This window comes from Hakea prostrata, chromosome 2 (genome assembly GCF_041222555.1).
Source record: "Hakea prostrata isolate BN-2017 chromosome 2, UWA_Hpros_2, whole genome shotgun sequence".
NCBI lineage: Eukaryota > Viridiplantae > Streptophyta > Magnoliopsida > Proteales > Proteaceae > Hakea > Hakea prostrata.
Window position 1 is genome coordinate 6,576,392 of NC_142601.1, and position 20,246 is coordinate 6,596,637.

Genomic DNA, 20,246 nt, shown 5'->3' on the forward strand with positions numbered 1-20,246 from the left:
AACATGAAGAGTAAAACAAATATTAGTCATGCTAGCATGACCTATGAGGGAGTAAAAGTTGTATTTCTTGAGATTTTCTAATGTTAAACCTTGCAATTCGGTTTTTAAAATTTAGATTCTGCACCATTTTGGTTAAATTGGATGAAAATTCCATCATGCATGGTGAGATCGAAAATTTTATCCCTCAGCTGTTATAGCATAGAAAGGTGTTTGGTTTCAAATATTGATGAGATAAACATACTTATAAACTGAATCATGTGTTTTCTCCACGTAGTATTTAGTATTTGGAGTTAACTCAGGAGCTTTACTTTGTGATTTGCAGGTTGGGTCCCATGACAAGTTGGGAATGCAAGTACTACCACTGAAATCGCTTTCTCCAAATGAGGCAAAGGAATCTACACTTGATTTGGTGAAAAATGTTAATCCAAATGACCCACAAAATAAGAAACGAAGAGGGCAAATTATTGTGGAGCTGATATTTAAGCCTTTCATAGAAGATGACAGGTTTAGTCAACCTCTGGATGGCTATACGAAGAAGGAAAGTATGGGAAGAAACACACAAGACGACAATGCGTGCAATGGGCCAGGGGTAATTTTGGTTACTGTCCGAGGTGCTATGGATGTTGAGGGAAAGGATCACACCAACCCTTATGCTGTAGTACTTTTTAGAGGGGAGAAAAGGAAAACTAAGGTGACGCCAATAACTTAGGATCTAACTGTCCCTCGTTTTTTGATCTTTCAAGTTCAACAAGCACTAAACAGTGAGTTAGTTTCACAATATGAATCACTTTTTTGATTAACTTGACCTATGAAAATGAGCTAAAACTGTGTCAATTTAGTGAGGTCCCAGTTGAAATTTATGCTCGTGTCCATGGCATGTCAACTTTTATTTAGGTCAATGGTCCTGTTAATGAAGTTTAGCTTGTATTTTTATAACCATCTTTTCTGAGTCTTCTCTGTTGAGTTCTTTGAAGGGTAGCATCAGTATGCTGCCCCACCCCACCCCACTTCTTCCTCTCTTTGCTCTTCTCTCCTCCTTGCAGTTACGATTAACTATTGTTGTACTTCTCTTCTCCTTTACTTATCTAAGTGGTAGCATTTATGTTTAATCATCTTTCTCCAGATGCTTAAGAAAAACCGGGATCCATGTTGGAATGAAGAATTCCAGTTCATGCTAGAAGAAGTCCCTATAGATGACAAGATCCATGTTGAAGTAATAAGCAAAAGGTCAGGCTGGAGTTTCAGACACAAGGTAGGATGATCATCCAATGATTATAACAAATGCAAGACATGTTTTTTCGGTGTGGCATATGACATTAAATCAGCCTGTTTCCCTAAAGGTTGTATGTAGCATCCATATTCCGTACAATGTCAGTCTGTGACATATAGGAACTTACAGAGTATAAATCTATCTAGATATTAGTGTTATGAAAGCACCGTTTAGTACAACTTTAAACCTGAAAGTATAGATATTTTAGTTCTTAAATCTTTATCATACCTCTTTATTAACAAAGAGGTATAGTCACTTTCTTGAAATTCTTAATATAGTTTCTAAATTCTTTAAACTGGGTTTCTCCCACTATCCACTACTTTTAGGATGATACTGATGATTATGATTTTTTTAAAACTATTCATGTAAGCACACTTTGATATTCTTCTTGCTCTACGAATTTTCATCTTCTTAAGCCTCGTTGAAATGAAATAACCACTAATCATAACAAATATCCATTACCTACTGCATTTCTTTTGTTTCTGAAATTTGTTCTTATTCATTTTTCTTGGCGCTTTGATTGTTTGCATTCATAATGATGTTTGGTGTTTCTTTATTTGAATTTCATGTTTTAAGATTCCTTTTTCCCCCCTTAGTTTCTGTTTTTAAAGAATATATCAACTATCTTGATAATGTGGCAGAACCATATGGTAAGAGAATCTAGAATCTGTGGTCCATTTTAGTGGTGAATCCAGAGTGTTGACTTAGAATGAGAAAGTGGAATAGTGTTTGTCTATTGATACTACAGAGCTGGTCCGAAACCATCCAGATGAAGGACTAGTTCATATGCCCATGTAGAGGTTGTTCTTCACATTGGAACTAGGATGGATACCATAGCTGTCAAGGCATTGTTAAGGCAGCACCAGCATCCAGACGCTAAGCCCCCTCCATGCGTTGGGTCAGCTAGATACCATGACAACTATGATGGCTACCCAAATTTTCTGCGTTGCAGCCATAAATCCAATTGTTTACTTTTCAACCACATTGTTTTTGAATGTCCTATATTATTGGTGATATATTGTTCATGAAATGTAAAATTTTATCGAAGGAAAAAGAGGCCAACTGAGTGAAGGTGTTGATATTTATATAAAGAAGAGTCATTGATGTATCCTTAGATTGAAGAGGTTCAACTGATGACTATTGTCATGATCTTTCAAGAACCAACTCAAATGGTATGGTTGGATTTGGGATTCAATGTTAAACAGTGGCAGTGAAAGGTCAAAGATTGCCTGTGGGTAGGATGGTTAAGATGTTATCACTTGGAATGGGGATAGTGGGGTACTTATTAAATTATTTATTTTAGTATATTGAAATGGTTAGGGTTTTGAGATGGGGTGTCATACTTTTTTGGGTGATCTGTTTTGGAGGATGTGCATGATAATGCAATAAGAGATTGTTCAAGTTTGAAATAAATCAGATTGCTAGAAGTAGGTTCCTTGAAAAAAGTTAGGGTATTAGGATTTTGGAGTAATTGGTTGGGATACACAAGAAAATAGTTCTAGTGGTTGGGGCTAACTTAGAACTGCAGGTAATGGTATATGAGGGTGATCCGTAAAGGTTGGGGCATTTTAATATTAATTTTATTTTGGGTTTCTTGGGGAATCCGGAAATGCAAGAAAGAGGGTACAACCTTGGATCTTGGATGGTAATTTGATGTGCACTCTTGATAGGGCAAAGGGGAACGATCTGTATAGACTGTGAGATGGATTCTAATGGGTGTGTGTGTGTGTGTTTTTGTGTGTGTGTTTGGGGGGGGGGGGGACTGGAGATAGATTTTAATGGCTAGGGTTTAGGGAAAATTAAAAAAAGAAAAGAGGAAGTTAGGGTTTGGGGACTTAAGAGGATTAGAATAAGAACCTTGGAGATGGGGTGATTCAACTTAATATTCATTTGAAGTACAATAGGTGGAATGCTTGAAGCAGGTCTTGATCTTGTAGGAATTTCTGACAATAGGATGAAGCCTTCAATGGAGTTTGATCAGCAGAACTGGGGAGGGCTTGAGAAATTTGGAGGGGGATTGGGAAAACAACACTGCTCAAACAAACTTTCATTAATCAATTCATGGGCTCAATAGAGCAATTAGCCAATTACATCAATATAAATAGCCACATTGGCGACATAGTACTTAAGACTAACACTAGGACTCAATTAGAACTCGAGTTACCATTTGGGTGAAGAGCAACTTTGGCTTTCATATTGGAATTACGACTCCAAGTAATGATTTAAATAAAACAATAATAAGATAATTAAATATTAAAATAGCCTAAGCTATACCATGATTTTATGGTGCTGGTCTAGGGAGCCTGCCTATACCTATGCTAGACCTAATGGTAGTGGTGTATGAAGGAATTCCTGCACTTGAGGCTGTCTGTAGGCAGCCAAACTGCATCAGAGCTTAATTCATTTCACTAACCTTGTCTTCCATTCCGTCATGTTTAAGTCCTACCCTTCAGTAGTACAAACTGATTTTCTTCACTACTGCAATTACAGTAGCCTTGTCCTTCTCCTTTTAACATGCCCTGTTGCACTATAATAATCATTTTTGACTGTTGCATTTGTTTATCTTTTATCGAACATGACTAAATTATTCTTTGTTTTCTAAATATCTAAGTATATATAAATGTATCTACCTTACAATCATATTCTTACTAGTCTCACCGTTCTTCTATCTTAACATCTACATCTGAGCTGCAATATGATTTTAGTGATGAGTTGCCACAGAAAGTGGTGGTATGGTTTTGGGCCAGTTGACCACATGATCTTAGTTCATCAGCAACAGCAACTTAACATGAACTCGGGAAGATACCATTGAAACTTCAATCTGAATGTGTAACTAAGTAAAGTCTACACATGCATCTATGACTTGGATGAAATAAAGGAGCAAACAATCTGACAACTATTATTTCAAATTTATGGTACTGAGCCTTTCTACTCTTCTATATAATTTCTCTCATTTTCTTTTCTGTGTTTACAGGAAGTCAGTTAATTAGTTTGTTACACATCATTCAAAGCTGTAAAGTTATTCCTTTGGGATATGATTTCAGTATATGATAGGCCCCTCATATCTTGTGTGTATCTCGCAAGCACAAGAAGAAAGCTGGATTTGGCGAACAACAGCTAGGGAAGGCAATCAAATATGGTCCTGAGAAGGAGGTTGCTGAATAGAGAATGCAATCAGATCTGGTCCTGAGAAGGAGGTTGCTGAATAGAGATTGATTTGCAAAATATTGCAGAATATTTACTACTGAATAAGAGGGATTAGGGGATAGGCAGAATATTACGAATGATTTGCAGAATATTGCAGAATATTTACTACTAAATAAGAGAGATTTGGGGACATGCAGATTATTTACTACTGAATGAGAGAGATTTGGGGACAGATTTGTCAAGTGGTTAATTTAGGGAATTATCTAGCATAAGTATTGGGGAGGGTAATATTATAGGGAGTGATTCTTGGGCAGCTAGAGGCTGAGGGACACCGTGAGGTGTGGGGGTGACTAGCACCATTAAAACCAGTTCTATCTTGTAATTCTTGTATTTTCGTATTAATTTTCAGAGGTATTAGTAGGGTCTTATCAAATTGGTATTAGAGTAGTGAAGATTTGCGGGAATAGATGGACACCGGATTGTCTATGTTTTCCGGCGAAGGCAATGTGCAAGAATGGCTTCTTGAAGTGTTGTTATTCTGTTGGGAACACCAAATTAAGGAGGAGAGAAGGTTGAGTGTGGTTCTCCAACATTTGAAAGGAGATGTGTTGGATTGGGTGTATGATAGATCTTGGTCAGAATTTACTAGGGTGAGTTTCCAAGAAGCCATTAAAATAGATTTTGGTCGTAGCAGAGAATCAAAACGAATTTTGAATTTGCACAATCCTGAAATAGCGATCAGTGTTAGTGAAGACATCCATGCTATGCAATCACAGGGAAGAGGAAGCGGATTGAACGAAGGCGAAAATTGCGGATGAAGCCGTGATTAATTTCAGACCTGTTCAGGCCTGCGTCGATATCGAAACAATGGCATAGAAGTTTTATTTGAGTTTTCCACTAAAGAGAGAGAAGAGAAGAAACATATGAGGGGTGCACAAAGGCTTTTCCGGATAGAAAGTAAGGTGGATTGGGAAGCAAGAACTCCGGCGAAACCACCATGGCTGATAGTGGTAGCGATGGAAGGGAACTCGTCGGCACCGTCGGAGATGAAACAACTTGAATTCTGGCAAAATTCTGGTGCGACGTGGGTGCTATTGCCGAATAAATTCTTTCCTGATTTTTACCTTGAGGACAATGTGAGATTGTTGGAGGGGAGTATTGATAGGCCCCTCATATCTCGTGTGTATCTCACAAGCACAAGAAGAAAGCTGGATTTGGTGAACAGTAGCTAGGGAAGGCAATCAGATATGGTCCTGAGAAGGAGGTTGCTGAATAGAGAAAGCAATCAGATCTGGTCCTGAGAAGGAGGTTGCTAAATAGAGATTGATTTGCAAAATATTGCAGAATATTTACTACTGAATAAGAGGGATTTGGGGACAGGCAGAATATTATGAATGATTTGCAAAATATTGCAGAATATTTACTACTGAATAAAAGAGATTTGGGGACAGACAGAATATTTACTACTGAATGAGAGAGATTTGGGGACAGATTTGTCAAGTGGTTAATTTAGGGAACTATCTAGTATAAGAATTGGGGAGGGTAATAGGTTAGAGTAGCTTTTGCCGTAAGGGAATATTATAGGGAGTGATTCTTGGGCAGCCAGAGGCTGGGGGACACCGTGAGGTGTGGGGGTGACTAGCACCATTAAAACCAGTTCTATCTTATAATTCTTGTATTTTCGTATTAATTTTCAGAGGTATTAGTAGGGTCTTATCAAATCTCAATAGAAGAACAATGGAAAAATTGGCACACAAAGATAATAGCAATACTGAACTTTAATCAAATAATCTTTAGAACAGAACACACTACAGCAGTAGGTGATCCTACTCTACCCGAGAGCAAATGCCCCTTCCCTTATTTCCCTAACAACTCAAAACGCATGTCTCTCCTAATCTCCCTTCTTCTACTAATAGTAATTACTTTCCTATCGTATCTCTTAACCGAATCACTCCAAATCCATTCCTAAAAGGCAGTCTGTATCTCAACAGAATTACCCCAAATTTATTCTTATAAAGCAGTCTATATTTCTCAATTATTTCCTTCCATCCTTGGCTGCTGTGCAGCAGATCCTGAATCTTGCTTTCCCTGCCTGCGAGTACAAACTTGTGAGATAAGAGGTCTATCAATACTCCCCTCCAACAGTCTCAACTTGTCCTCCAGGTGAAAGTCTGGAAAGTTGGACTGCAAGGCAGTAAAGTCTTCCCACGTATTCTCACAAGGGGGAAGCCCTTTCCATTGAATCAGAACTTCCAACAGCCCCTGAGTAGAGAAGCGAATATTGACCAAATGTTCTGGTGTGAGGTGCAACTCGCCGTTTTCTCACAAACATGAGGGAAGAGGCTGGGGAACCATGTTCTGTCCAACTGCGGGCTTCAACTGCGAAACATGAAACATAGGGTGGATGCGGGTCTCAGCCGGTAACTGCAACCGATAGGCAGCTGGTCCCACTGCTCTAGAATTTGCTACGGCCCATAGAAACAATGGCTCAGCTTTTCATTATGGACTGCATGAAACTTGAATATTTGTTAAGAATGTCAATCTTAGCTGTTGATAACTCAGTTCTGAGTTGCTTCTGTAAGGTATAAATAGGTTTCATTATTATATCAAAACATTGTAGGAAGACATTCCATGTTGGGATTCTTTGGCACTGTTATTGCTTTTGTCTTAAGACTTACCCCTGACTTGATTGAAGAATTGTATTGGATTGTGTTAGAAAATGAGAGATTGCCTTCTTGGTTCCCTCGTGATTGCTACATCACATGTTCAGTAAGCCATAGATAAGTTGTAACTGTGACATGGGGGAATCCTCATGCTGGTTAATGCCATTAGTTTCTTGTCCTTCGATTGGTTAATCGGCTTGTTGGTTTTTGACACGCCTAAGACAAAGTAGGACAAAGCCTGAAAAGTTAATATACCGTCTTATTCATCTACTCATGATAGTGTAGATATATGAACCTTGTTTTGTTAGTCACCTGAAAGTATTTAGTAACCACTCAAGGAAAGAGATTGATGGAATTGTGTCTAACTTGGCCTGAGTTTTGGTCTAGGCATTAGCTCCTCAATTTTGAACAAGAGCCTAACAATTTCAAGAAAAATAATGTGAACAAATTTATTAGCATGCATTACGTGTGAAGTTTACTTTGTCTTCTGATGCACAGGTTCAGAAACTTGATTGTCTTTGTTATATAGGCTGCTCTATGTTCCTTTTTAATGTCAGTGTTCATACTTTCCAGCCTCTCAAACTTACAATTTTGCTTCTTTATTCTGTAGGAATCATTAGGGTATGTGGACATCAATCTTATAGATGTTGTCAACAATGGACGCATCAATGAGAAATATAATCTGATTGAATCACAGAATGGAGTGATACATGTTGAGATACAGTGGAATACCGTTTGAGGGAATTAAAGTTCAGTGGTTTTGGTGAGGAATACCACCTGTTGGATGTACTCTACTGCTTATGTTGCATGATCTCATTAGTCGGCAGGAAATGACGAACAGGCTGAAGGCAGTAGACGATCAAAATCCATGTAATTGGAAAGAACAAAGTCAAAATACTAGGATCAATGATTGTTCATGTTGTGAAAAGGGGAATAGATAGCACTAAGAGAACAAAGTGAACACTTCTGTTTTTGTTTTCCCCCCCTCATTTTCTTGTGAAAGTTTTTGTATATGGTGCTGTTTTTTTCCCCCCCTCATTTCCTTGTGAAAGTTTTTGTATATGGTGCCAAATTCTTTGCTTTCTTCAGATTTGCCTGCTTCAAGTTTTCTGAGGACCAAAATACATTGAACTCCAAAATCTTTCTTTTAGACAAGAAAAAAAAATTTGAACGAAATGTCTTTATTTGGAAAAAGAATGGATAACGTAGCTCCTATGTCCAGATACAAATTTGTCTTAGGATGATGGCCTTTGCCCTGCACCAACGAAACATTTATTATTGCTTTCAAGTAATTTTCTCCCATGAAACATTCATTGAGAAGATATGAAGATATTTTCAAGTCACCAAGAATAACCCATTTGATGAACCATTCCGAATACATAAATGGTCGAGATGCTATGAATTTTTGACAAGATTTTCCTCTACCCATACTCTTTTGGGGTTTTGGTATTGTTCTAAAATACTCTCCCAACACACCTCTTTCCAAGAGATTTTGAAGCATTAACACTGATTGGTGGGACCATTTAATATTCTGGTTAAACCAATGAGTCTGGTTTGATAATTATGAAATTGGGAGTTAGGATCCCTATATTTTTTGGATTTTGCTTCGGAATAGTGTGATTAATGCGTTGCCCGGTGCAGTTGATGGTTGGAATTTACTGCTCAATCCATATTTCAATTCTGGGCTGTTTAGTTTGAACAATTAAATGGTCCAGATTTAAATCTGAACTCTGACTAGTGAATCTAGACGGACGTTGCACCAAGTTGACCAAGCAATGCATTAATTACGCTGCCCTCAAACAATGGGTCATGCCCAGGTATGTGGGGCCTACACCTGGTGGGGTGGCCTATCAGACTCTGTTACGTTTAGCGGTTTCAGTTTTCACAGGAGACTTTGTTTTATGATTGGGAGTTTTTGCATGCTCTGTGTTCAGCTGTTTGCAACAGAGAGCGAGAGTTTTTTGTTTCTCCAGTTCTGTGTTTTTACATTTTGATGCTCTCTCTGTTACGAGCTATTTAGTTTATAGACTTTTGCGATCAAATGACTAACATCATAAAGATCCCCTTGGATTGAATTCCTTTCTTCCTTATTTTTTCCATATTTATACTGTTGAAGATCGATTTTTCTGTTGGTTCTTTGCCGTTTTTAGCGCAATGTCTCTCATTGGCAGCTTTCTTGGAATTCTTGGCTTTGCATTCGGTCTCCCAATAGGGCTCTTCCTGGGTTTTCTTCTATTCATCTACTTCGAACGCAGTGATGTCAAGGTGATTACTGTTCCATTCAGTGGGTCTCAATTTGCAGTTTTGTGATAGTTACCCCGGTTTAATTTGTTAATCCCATCTTCCTCAAACTGTTCCAAGTATTTGATGAAGCTTATGAGTCGTCATTGGTTTTCGTTTTATGGGCATTGCAACAACTTTCCTATAACTCTGCATGTGTGGCTTTTTCCTTCTTTTTAATGTAGGTTTTATCTTTAGTTACTGGATTTTCAATTTATGTGGCAGATAAAATTGGTTTTTTGAATTTTGTTTCCTTTTTTTGGATAAATATGAACATGTATTGGTGTATTATATTTCATTTTGTATTCTTGGAGCTGGCTTTTTATTCAATTAAGAAGAACTCTTGAGTGCAGTTTGTGGCACGTTTGAATTATTTTCTTATGAACGAATTTTTATTGGATTTTACTTAAATAGGAAGATGGGCTTTCTAAAAAAAAAAAAAATAGTCAATTTTATTATTATTAGACAAGCAGCTTGGGTTCTAATTTCTGCTTTATCAGTAGTATATTGAGTAATCTTGTTGACATCAGTGAGCCTATGTGGAGGAGTTCTCTTGTTAGATTGTCTTCTTGTTCTTGTTTGAAGGTTTAATATGTGATTATTACTTTTCTGGAAAATCTGTTTGTGTTTCAAATTTCTAGACTGCACTTGGTTGTCTTCTTTTGGAATTGGAAGTATTGGCTAAAAGGCTTAATAAAGTTTCAAGAGTTTATCTTGAATATTATTGAGATTGACCAAATACTACTTAGTGCACAACTGACTTTTGAGGTCCTTACACAGTCTGAGTCAGAGGCATTAAGATGATTGATCTTAATCTTAATACCAGAACCTAATGAGACCAATCTTCTTGAAAGCCAGGGAAGAAAACTTCTATCTGTGCATATTTCCTTCACATCATATATAGAAGCATACAAAGCCATTTCGAACAGGATTACAAACTGACTTGCCCTTGAACTCTTGTCTGATCCACCTCCATTCTCCATTAACAGAAGGAAGAGGGTTGGGAAAACCAAAATTTCTGATGAACCACTTTCCTAATACTCATAGCTACATGGCATTTGGAAAACAATTGGTTAATATCCTAAAGGCATCTCAACAGAGGAAGCAGTTAGGAATGCCCATATTCCTATGGGAAAGGAACTCCTGTGTGGAAGTGTATATGTCAAAGCTCTGCAGAAGATGTAGTTGTGTCTTGGTATATGATGCTTAAACTGAACAACATACGACCAGGAAGGAGTGGGCAATATACTAATTATCAGACATGTGGAGCTTCTATATTTCCAATTTTAACAAACTTATGCTTTTGGGTGAAAGCTAATGCTAAGACCAAAGTAGTTGAAATAGTATTGCAAAAGTTTTGTATAATGCCCACTTTTGTATAATAATCAAGCTTCATTTGAAACCTACATATGCAGGATCCAATTGTTAGGCCGCTTTATGAGTTAGATTCAGACACTCTATATGATCTTTTATCTGAGATTCCACACTGGGTGAAAAATCCTGATTATGATCGAGTAAGTTTCAAGTAATGTATTTCTCTCAATCGCATGTAGAAAAGTTTTTGTCAATTTATCCACTTCTTTCATTGTCCTTCCCTTTCTTTCCAACCTGATTTTAGCCTTTTTCCTGTCACTGTTTTTCTTCTTAAAATTTGCAGGTTGACTGGTTTAACGAACTTGTACATGATATGTGGCCTTACCTTGATAAGGTGATCTCGATTTTCAAAACCTCAGTTCAAAAAAAATATTAGGCCTGCAAAGGATTTGATTTTCAGTACTTAAGAGTGATGGTTCCATATGTCAAGAATGGCAACCTCATGTTGCAGGCAATATGCAGTACAATAAGAAGCATGACAGCACCAATGTTCGCAGAGTACATTGGGAAGTTTCAGGTTAAATCAATTGAGTTTGAGAGTCTTACTCTTGGAACTCTTCCACCAACCATTCATGGTGAGTACAATTATGAAGCGTATTTATTTTTTAGAGCCTATAAGTAAGCATTGAAAGTCTAACTTACATGCTGATGTGGGAGTCATCCTCAAACTTGTAATGCCAGCAAACTGCAATTCAACTGAACTGCTAAACTGGATGCAATCTAGTATAAATAGAGTTTCTTTTACCATTAAAGACAGATTTCTACATTTAGAGACTCTCATGTCTCTCAATTCATAGACTTCTTCCAATCCTCAATCAAGCCATTGTGACCATTTCAGTTTGCATGTTAAAATTTATGGTCCTTTTTCTTAATTTTTTAACTTTAATCTTAGTTTTATAGGCATCAGAGCAAAGTCCTTAACATCATCATCATCATCATCAAGCCTTGTCCCAACTAAGTGGGGTCGGCCGCATGGATTCTTGCCTTCCAATCAGCTCTGTTTGAGACCATGCTAGATACAAGGCCTAAGCTATGCAAAGCTCTTAACATGAACTACAAAAGATACTGATGTAGTTCATGCTTCTAGAAAAGAATTTAAAAGAATGATACAACTAAAAGTCAATTGAATCAAGCAATGGACAGTAAAATAAAAATATGCAAAAATCAATATTTCAACATCCATAGTTTAGATTCTGGATGTAATCCTCTTCAAATTATAACAATGAAGAGCTGTATATATTTTATTGATCTTGAGAAATAGAAGTCCAAATAAAGTTAGATGAAACATAGGTAGCTTAAATTTAAGTGACTGGAAAGATCTGAGAAGGTATGCAGGGGGGAGCAATGATAAGAGCTGGGACCGATCTAATAAATTAAAGAGTTATTGATTTTTTATCTAGACATAATAACCAGAAAATGCAGATGAACTAGGTGGTGACATAAATTATTAGAGAAGAAACACAGTAGATTGGCAGAAGAAATGGGAAAGAAATTCAGAAATTTTTAGAAGTAAGAATAAAGAATACAACAAAGAAGAGAGAAAACATTATGTTTGACATTAGAGATGAACAGAACTAGAAGAAGGGGATCAGGTCTGGAATATCAGTCCCACATATGAAGCTTAACAGCCCCAAAACTCTTAAGAAAACTCAAATTTCTTTACTCAAACCATGTCTGATTGATGGAGGTGTGTGTACATATAAATACATTTTGAAATTCCTAATCAAATTCACAGTTGGCTTCTAATCAGTCTCATGCAGATTAACGTAAATATGCCTAAAACAGAACTGTATTCAGCTAATAACTAGCTTTAGCTTAGTTAAGCTCCTCTGATTGACACACTAATGTCATGTGCTGACTTTTGCCCATGTTAAGGGTTCTCTTGAAGGCCCGACACAATATATAATTCAAATTAAGGAGCTCAAAGACCATAGAACCCATTCAAGATCCAAAATGAAAGCTCTCTAGTACCAAACTGGGCACCCATGATTACATCAAATGTATGATATACTTGCCTAGTAAATTGTTTACAAATCTTGGTTGCTTGACATGCCAATGCATCAGTGCACATAAATTGGTTGCCAGATCCACCTTTTGTGGTTGTAGCTAGTTAAAATGTTTCTGGTTTCTACATTTTTTTTTTTTGGATGAATCTGGTTTCTACATTTTATTCTTAGCAATAGAAGGGCATGTTACATTAGGTTTCTTATCGATTCAACCTTGCAGGAATTAAAGTGTATGATAGCAAAGAGACAGAACTAGTTATTGAACCAGTTATTAGATGGGCTGGGAATCCCAACATTACTCTTGTGTTGAAACTGTTGTTTCTACGAATCACAGTGCAGGTCAGAAAGATATCTGGACCATAATCCATGACATAGAAATATAATTTGAGACAAGGACTATTCTAAGAGGATTACACCTGTTACAGCTGGTGGATTTACAAATATTTGCAGCACCCCGGGTAACTCTGAAGCCACTCGTCCCAACCTTTCCATGCTTTGCAAGCATGTTAGTATCTTTATTGGAGAAGGTATGTGAAAATGAAATATATCAATTTCAAAGAATTGACACTTCACTTAGCATTTTCTCATCCAATTTTACATTCTCATGTAGCTGATAACATTTAGAACTTTCCAACTTCTAACTTTGTTCTGTATCTGTCCTAGTTCTTTTTGGACAATTAATTCCATGATGAATGAATTTGCCTGTTATTGCTAACTGCCAATGCTTTTGAAAAGTCTACTCTGATATGTTGCAGCCACATGTTGATTTTGGATTGAAATTTCTGGGAGGAGATATCATGGCCATTCCTGGTCTTTATCGACTTGTTCAGGTGCTGACTGGTAATTTATGTTATGGTGTTTAAGTTGAATTACATCTAATATTGGCTTTACTTGGTTAGTAATTATCTTCTATTTCTATTATTTTGTTGGAAATTGGCTGAAGTGCCTTTTCAAAACAGCACAATGCATTAACATATATAATGGAAAAGCAATTACTCGGAAATTTTAGTTGAAATTACATTAGTTAGCTTATGTACCATGGGACTGTAATTCTTACATTCAATTGATTAAGTTCTTTTGCTTAAATTTCTAAACATGGATCTCTTTTTTCTTCTGAAGAATGAGAAAAAAGAAGAAGATATTATGTCCTAAAATGTGAAAATTAGGATCAGTCTCATTGTTACATATGTATATCAGTTAGCATCATCCCATACATACAAGCAAGTACAATCGAGAATTTATCTGTTTTTGTCATTACTCATTACAAAACTATATATAGAAATGTAGCGCTTACTATCCTGTATTCAAGAAGAATTCAGAACAAAAAGTTTTTAAGGAAATTTTCTCAGTCAACCTTCTTTTAATAGTTGGCTTCTAACTGAGATGGATAGGCACATAAATAGTAAGTTTCTACATTTGTCTGTTCCAAATTTTTTTTTTGGGTAAAGATTCATAGGATTTCAAAATTTTGTGGCATAAATAATGAACATAACTTCATATCTTGATGTTTAAGTTCCAATTTCTTCAACTAATCCATCCAAGTAATCTTCAATTCTTTCAGGAAATTATCAAAAGAGAGGTTGGAAGACTTTACCTATGGCCCCAAGTCCTTGAAATACCCATTCTTGATGGATCAACGTAAGCTCTTGATTGTGAGATCTATTGTTCATTCATTTATCACTGTAAATATCTTGTATGTACGGGTGATGACTCTCAATATATTTAAAAAACCTATTTTCCCCTGCATTAAATAATTTTTTGTAATAATACAAGGGGAAAAGAGGTGCTGAAAATGGATTTTCAGAAGCTTTTGTTCTGCCATTGTTGAAGGATTCTGCTGTGAAAACTTTGGGGAGATGTATTTGCTAAAAGTCTAGACACATCTTGGTACTACACTTAGTTGATTCACTTAGCTTGACAGGCCTGTGATTACTAAATCCTGATTTCCCCTTAAGGAGAAACTTGATTATTCTAAAGGGCAATTCCAATCTGATTCTGACTTCTTGGACCCATGTCATCAAATTGAAAGTGAACCTGTCTGATTTTCACTGGATCCTTTACCTTGCTTTTTTGTTTGTGAAAGTTGGAATGAGTAATGTTTTTCTATTTTTTTCCGCTTCCTCTCTTGTCATAGGATGTCCATGATGAAACCCGTAGGCATATTACATGTGAAGGTAATACGGGCCATTAAACTCTTGAAGATGGACTTCTTGGGAACATCTGATCCATATGTGAGACTCAGCTTGACTGGTGAGAAGCTGCCGGCAAAGAAAACCACTGTGAAGAGGAAGAACTTGAATCCTGAGTGGAATGAAGAGTTCAAGCTTATTGTAAAAGACCCAGAGTCTCAAGCCCTTCAATTACAAGTGTATGACTGGGATAAGGTTTAGTCACTCCTATGAACTTGTCTTTTTTCCTGACACTCAAAAATTCCTTATTTTTTCTTCAATATTACAGTCTGAAATCTGCTGAAACCAAAACTTGAAGACGGAAAAGAACAGTGTTTACACTAGCATGACCTATGATGGAATGACGTTTCTCTTTTAACATTTCAAATGAAGAACCTTCTAACTTTGGTAGTTTAAGTTTTAATTCTGAACTATGGGTTGACTAAATTGGACCAAAATAAATTTCTGAGAATTTATGGAAGATATGAAATTTCATCCCTTATAGGTCATAACATAAGTACCCAGAGGGGGCATTATTTGGCTTCAAATATAAATGAAAATGAGCTTGTTTATATGACATGTCTTTACTCCACCAAGTATTGACTATGGAGAGTGGGTCCAGGAGGTTTACAATCTGATTTACAGGTTGGGGGACATGACAAGTTGGGAATGCAAATAATACCACTGAGATTGCTTTCTGCACATGTGAAGAAGGAATTTATGCTTGATTTGCTCAAGAATATTGATCCAAATGATCCCCATAATACTAAGCGAAGAGGGAAAATTTTTGTGGAGCTGACCTTCAAACCTTTCATAGAAGACGTCGACAGGTTCAGTGGACCTCTGGACCAGGCTGTAAAGAAGGGAAGTGTGAGAAAGGCACAAGAGGTTTCCAATGGTCCAGGAGTACTTTCGGTCACTGTCCGAGGTGCTGAGTATGTTGAGGGGAAGTATCACAACAACCCTTATGCTCTAGTACTCTTCAGAGGGGAGCAAAAGAAAACCAAGGTAAAGTTTTGGCAAAAAGTTGGATCTAGTTGTCAATTTTTTTAAAATTTCCATTTCAACATTTACTAATCAGCAGAATTAGTTTCTCAGTAAGAATTACAGTAGTGTACCATGAACCCAACTTATGCAAATGAGACAAACTATGTCAATTTGGTGATACCCCTGTGGAACTGGAGAGTCCTTTGAAGTTTATATCAATTTGCCATTTGGCATGTCAACTTTTTATGTTGGCCAATTTGATCAGTTAACATATATTTTAATGTTCAGAACTGAGGTTAAGAACTGGGTAAACCTCATTTGTGTGTCTCTTTCTGTTGAATATGTAAAGGGTAAATCTCAATATTCCTTCCCCCCCCCCCCCCCCCGGTTCCTTTTTTTCTCCTTCTCTTTATGTTGCAGTTATTGTTGGCAATCATAGTATTTGTCTCAATCTTATCTGGTAAAGCAGTTGAATTTATGTTTCTTTCTTCTTTTGACAGATGTTAAAAAAAACCAGAGGTCCATGTTGGAACGAAGAATTTCAGTTCATGCTGGATGAAGCACCTATAAATGAGAGAATCCATATTGAAGTTATTACCAAACGGACAGGCTTCAGTTTCAGAAGCAAGGTAGGATGATAACCTAGTTCTCATATCTAACATAAACATGGACAAAGGAAATCAGCCTACAAGCCCCACCATTTCCACGTAGTAATATCCTTAATTCCACACATACAAAAACCTAGAATACAGATTTATTTATGTCATTTTTATGGAAATGCAGCTTCATAAATTAAAAATGGTAAGAGATAGATTGAAAGATAGTAAGCTTGATCCAAGTTTTGGTTAGAAGTTAGCTCTTTAAGTTTGTAAGAAGATCAAAACTACCCAAAAAGAAATGAAAGAAGTATGTTATATTAGCTTGTATTACATGTGGCATTGATACAATTCCTTAATAGTTTAAGCTTGAGAAAATTGATTCTCCTTGTTAAACAGATTGATCTGGGTTCCTTCTCATTATAGTTCAGGTTTTACAACCTCTCAGTCTAATAATTATGTTTTCATTGTGTAGGAAGTATTAGGATATGTCGACATCAATCTTGCTGATGTAGTCTACAACAGACGCATCAATGAGAAATATGATCTGATTGATTCAAAGAATGGAATCATACACATTGAAATACAGTGGAATACCATTTGAAGGCAGAAGGTGCATGCTCATGGTATAGCTGGGCATCTACATTATGGATACATCTACCTCAAATGGCTTATCTTCCATGTCACGACTTCGACCTCATTGCCATGTAAAATCCTCATTATATCATTTTTTTGTAGATTTGATTCAATTAGTTTAATAAACTTGTCATTGTTTGAATTCTTTACAGCATACACAATAAAAAGAAAAAATTTATACTTTTTCAAGTTCACATCGGTTATCTTATAGATGATCAACAGGTCTGGCCATGCTGTATTTTGTTGGGTCCCAGTTGGGCTCATACAGGATAGAGTCTGGCCGAGTAGCCTGACCTTCTTGGTTATCTTAATGAAGTGTGAGATTCAATTGTTGCCCAACAGGAGATTTATCTCCTAATTTAATTAATAAAACAATCAGTTTTGGGGAGATCTAAGAACAGGGGAGATACAAAAGAGAGATCAAGAGATCAAGGCAACTCACCCCAGTTTTTTCTGAACGGAAAAGTAGAAACTCCAGATAGCTTTAGTCATCTTGAATACCCCTCCAGTTTGTCAAGACACACAGTAAATCATTTCCTTCAAAGCTCATTGAAGGTGAGATACTGGAGGAAATTGAACCACTTTGAACCAAGTTGGTACGACTCAACAGAAGATGGTTCTATCTCCTTCAGTTCTCACGTTCAATGCCTTTTATTCACATTCTTGTAGTAAAACAGTAGGGGTGAAGAGATTAGAACCAGAATCTGATGTGCAAGCTATTTAGTTTTCTACAACTATGATGAACGTTTCACTGAGACACTCGAAGGTGAGACATTGGAGGAAACCAAACCATGACCAAACAGACCTCAGAAAATGATTTGGTTTCCCTCAATTCTCACATTCAAATCCCAGCACTGGATTCCAACTTCTGGACTTTAGAATAAACCAAGCTTCAACACAGCACTGAGAACCTTGAAGTTGAGACATTGGAGGAAACCAAACCATGATCAGACATAGAAAGATGGTTTACCTTCCTCCAATTCCCACATTCAAGTCTCTGCTCCTTAAAAGAACCCTGTGGGTAAGACACAAAGGAAACTGAATAGGACTACAAGAGTTATTATTGTTCATCTAAGAAGGTAGCAAGAACATCTATTTATAGACAGCTTTGGCTCTCTGGTGTTGTTGGCATGGAAACGAAATATTCTTTGAATAGCTACTAACCAATAAATCATCTCCAGCTCGTCTTATCATACTTTTTATGTGTTCCATGTACGGGAGGAGTAGTTGTATACTCTGCACCTTAAAGCCTTGCTTATGATAAAAGAGAAAGAGAATTCTCTAAACGAGCAGCTTGGAAAGAGATCTCTATGGAGGCACCTGAATATCATTTGTATGTATAAGAATTCAAAATCTCTGAGTCATCTTCTTTCATTTGAAGTCTCTGATTCATCTTCTTCATCTGCAAAATTAAGGTCTCTATTTTCGAGCAAAAATAAGAAAATGCTTACACCGACGAACAGGTTTTTGGAGCAACACATGGTTTTAACATAAGAGACACCATCAAGTCAAGAACCCATGGTAGTCATACCTGTTTCATTAAAACCCTTTGATCAATATGTCCAATGTAATAGCAAACTGTAGCAAAACTGCATCACAAACATCTGGAAAGATGCAGACATGATTGATGAGGGCAAGCTGAGGAGCAAAGGCATAGAATGTTACTGCGAAGAACCAAATTAATGGGCCAGAGTGAATAATGAATATAGGCAAGGCCCATTGGTTGAATGCCCGCTGTACTTGGAGAAAGCCACCTCTACTAAGCCCACAGACCACCTCTTGACCTGGCTCAACACATGATTGATGTGTATCGCAGTATCAGTACGGTAATAATGTAGTTTTTAGTATCAATATCGAGTATCGTATTGGTCGGGTGATTTTAAGAGACATATTGTCTCCTATAGAGTGTTGTTTTGTACTAGCTAATATACTTTACTCCAATCCAATGGAGAGATGTATCGATATATATTGTATTAGTTGTATCCAATGTGAATACGTATCGGCTAGTATCCTCTCAATATCATATAATGGAATACTTTAAACCTTGGGTCTAATTAGTGGCAGTTTCGACTATTTGGTCCTTGGCTTGTAGAATTCTTTTTCCTTGCTTTAGTCAACTGCTTCAATAAATCGGATTTCTAATCCAAAAAGAAAATGAGACCCAAAGATAACTACCAAAAAACATAGACACTCGAAAACCATACCAAATTAATTGTATTGTTTTCAATCTTACTGCATAAAATCACAAAGGGAGGATTAAGAAAGAAAAAAGATGACATTTAGGATTTTAATTTATCGGGAACGATATTGTAAAGTTTCAAGAGATTAAGGGCAATATAAGAATTACAAAATTATCTAACCATGACTTGACGTAATTTGTTAACAAATTATACTTTTTATGTAAATTCAAGAGATATTTTTTGAGGTATTAAAGATTGGTGTTGTTCAATTCAATACAATCCACTAAAAACATATCCATAATTCCTAAATATTGGGGTCTAGAGTCTAATTTACAACAGGTGACTATGGGGAATTTTACCAAGTAGAAATACACAGGAAATTGACCATTCATTTCCTCCAAATGAAGAACACGTGTCAATCACTCACATCCAAAAGTTGAAGTAAGATTTAGAGAATGTAATTTTTTTTTACTTTAATCTAATTTGTATTTTGATGTGACTGATGGATACGTGTCCTTCGTTTAGAAGAAAATGGATTATCCATTTCTAACAACATTTCTTCGTTAGATAGATATCTCTTTTCTCTCATCATTTTGGATATTCCAAGCAAAAGTTTCACCTTACAATTAATAGGAACCGGATGGGGCCAACTGAACCGGCCAATTTGATTTGAATCGTTCTTATAGGTATGTCAATTCCAATAGAATGATCAATTTCGGCAAATCAAAATCAATGGAGACCAATTTCATTTATAACCAACTTGACTTGTTTCTCCATGGCTCTTCAAGTGTAATCCAACCGACTTTCAAAAATTTTGATTAATCAAAATCAAAGTCGATGGGGACTGATTTCACTCTTCGACAACGTTTTCATAAACCTTGGTGTTTCAACTTTCCTTCAACTTTGTGTCACTTGACCCTACAAAGAAGAAGACACAAG

General features: G+C 36.6%; 2 protein-coding genes across 3 annotated transcripts in view; both read left to right on the forward strand.

The window, feature by feature from the left end:
• The window catches only part of SYTC (Calcium-dependent lipid-binding (CaLB domain) family protein), a 33,547-nt gene extending 25,082 nt beyond the window's left edge, over nucleotides 1-8,465 (forward strand). For both annotated transcript variants that reach the window (XM_089144032.1, XM_089144033.1), the window contains 3 exons: nucleotides 323-691; nucleotides 1,124-1,252; nucleotides 7,691-8,465. In XM_089144032.1, the coding sequence (XP_089000158.1) occupies nucleotides 323-691; nucleotides 1,124-1,252; nucleotides 7,691-7,819 (627 nt within the window). In that variant the 3' untranslated portion in view covers nucleotides 7,820-8,465. The remainder of the gene's footprint in view (nucleotides 1-322; nucleotides 692-1,123; nucleotides 1,253-7,690) is intronic.
• Nucleotides 8,466-8,707: 242 nt separating this feature from the next.
• On the forward strand, nucleotides 8,708-17,204 carry LOC149023499 (synaptotagmin-3-like). The gene is made up of 12 exons (XM_089144034.1): nucleotides 8,708-9,345; nucleotides 10,776-10,874; nucleotides 11,018-11,068; nucleotides 11,186-11,309; nucleotides 12,961-13,079; nucleotides 13,166-13,267; nucleotides 13,496-13,570; nucleotides 14,302-14,378; nucleotides 14,875-15,124; nucleotides 15,554-15,916; nucleotides 16,396-16,524; nucleotides 16,967-17,204. The coding sequence occupies exons 1-12, from the start codon at nucleotides 9,235-9,237 to the stop codon at nucleotides 17,093-17,095; spliced, it is 1,629 nt and encodes a 542-aa protein (XP_089000160.1). The 5' UTR covers nucleotides 8,708-9,234; the 3' UTR covers nucleotides 17,096-17,204.
• Nucleotides 17,205-20,246: the final 3,042 nt, after the last annotated feature.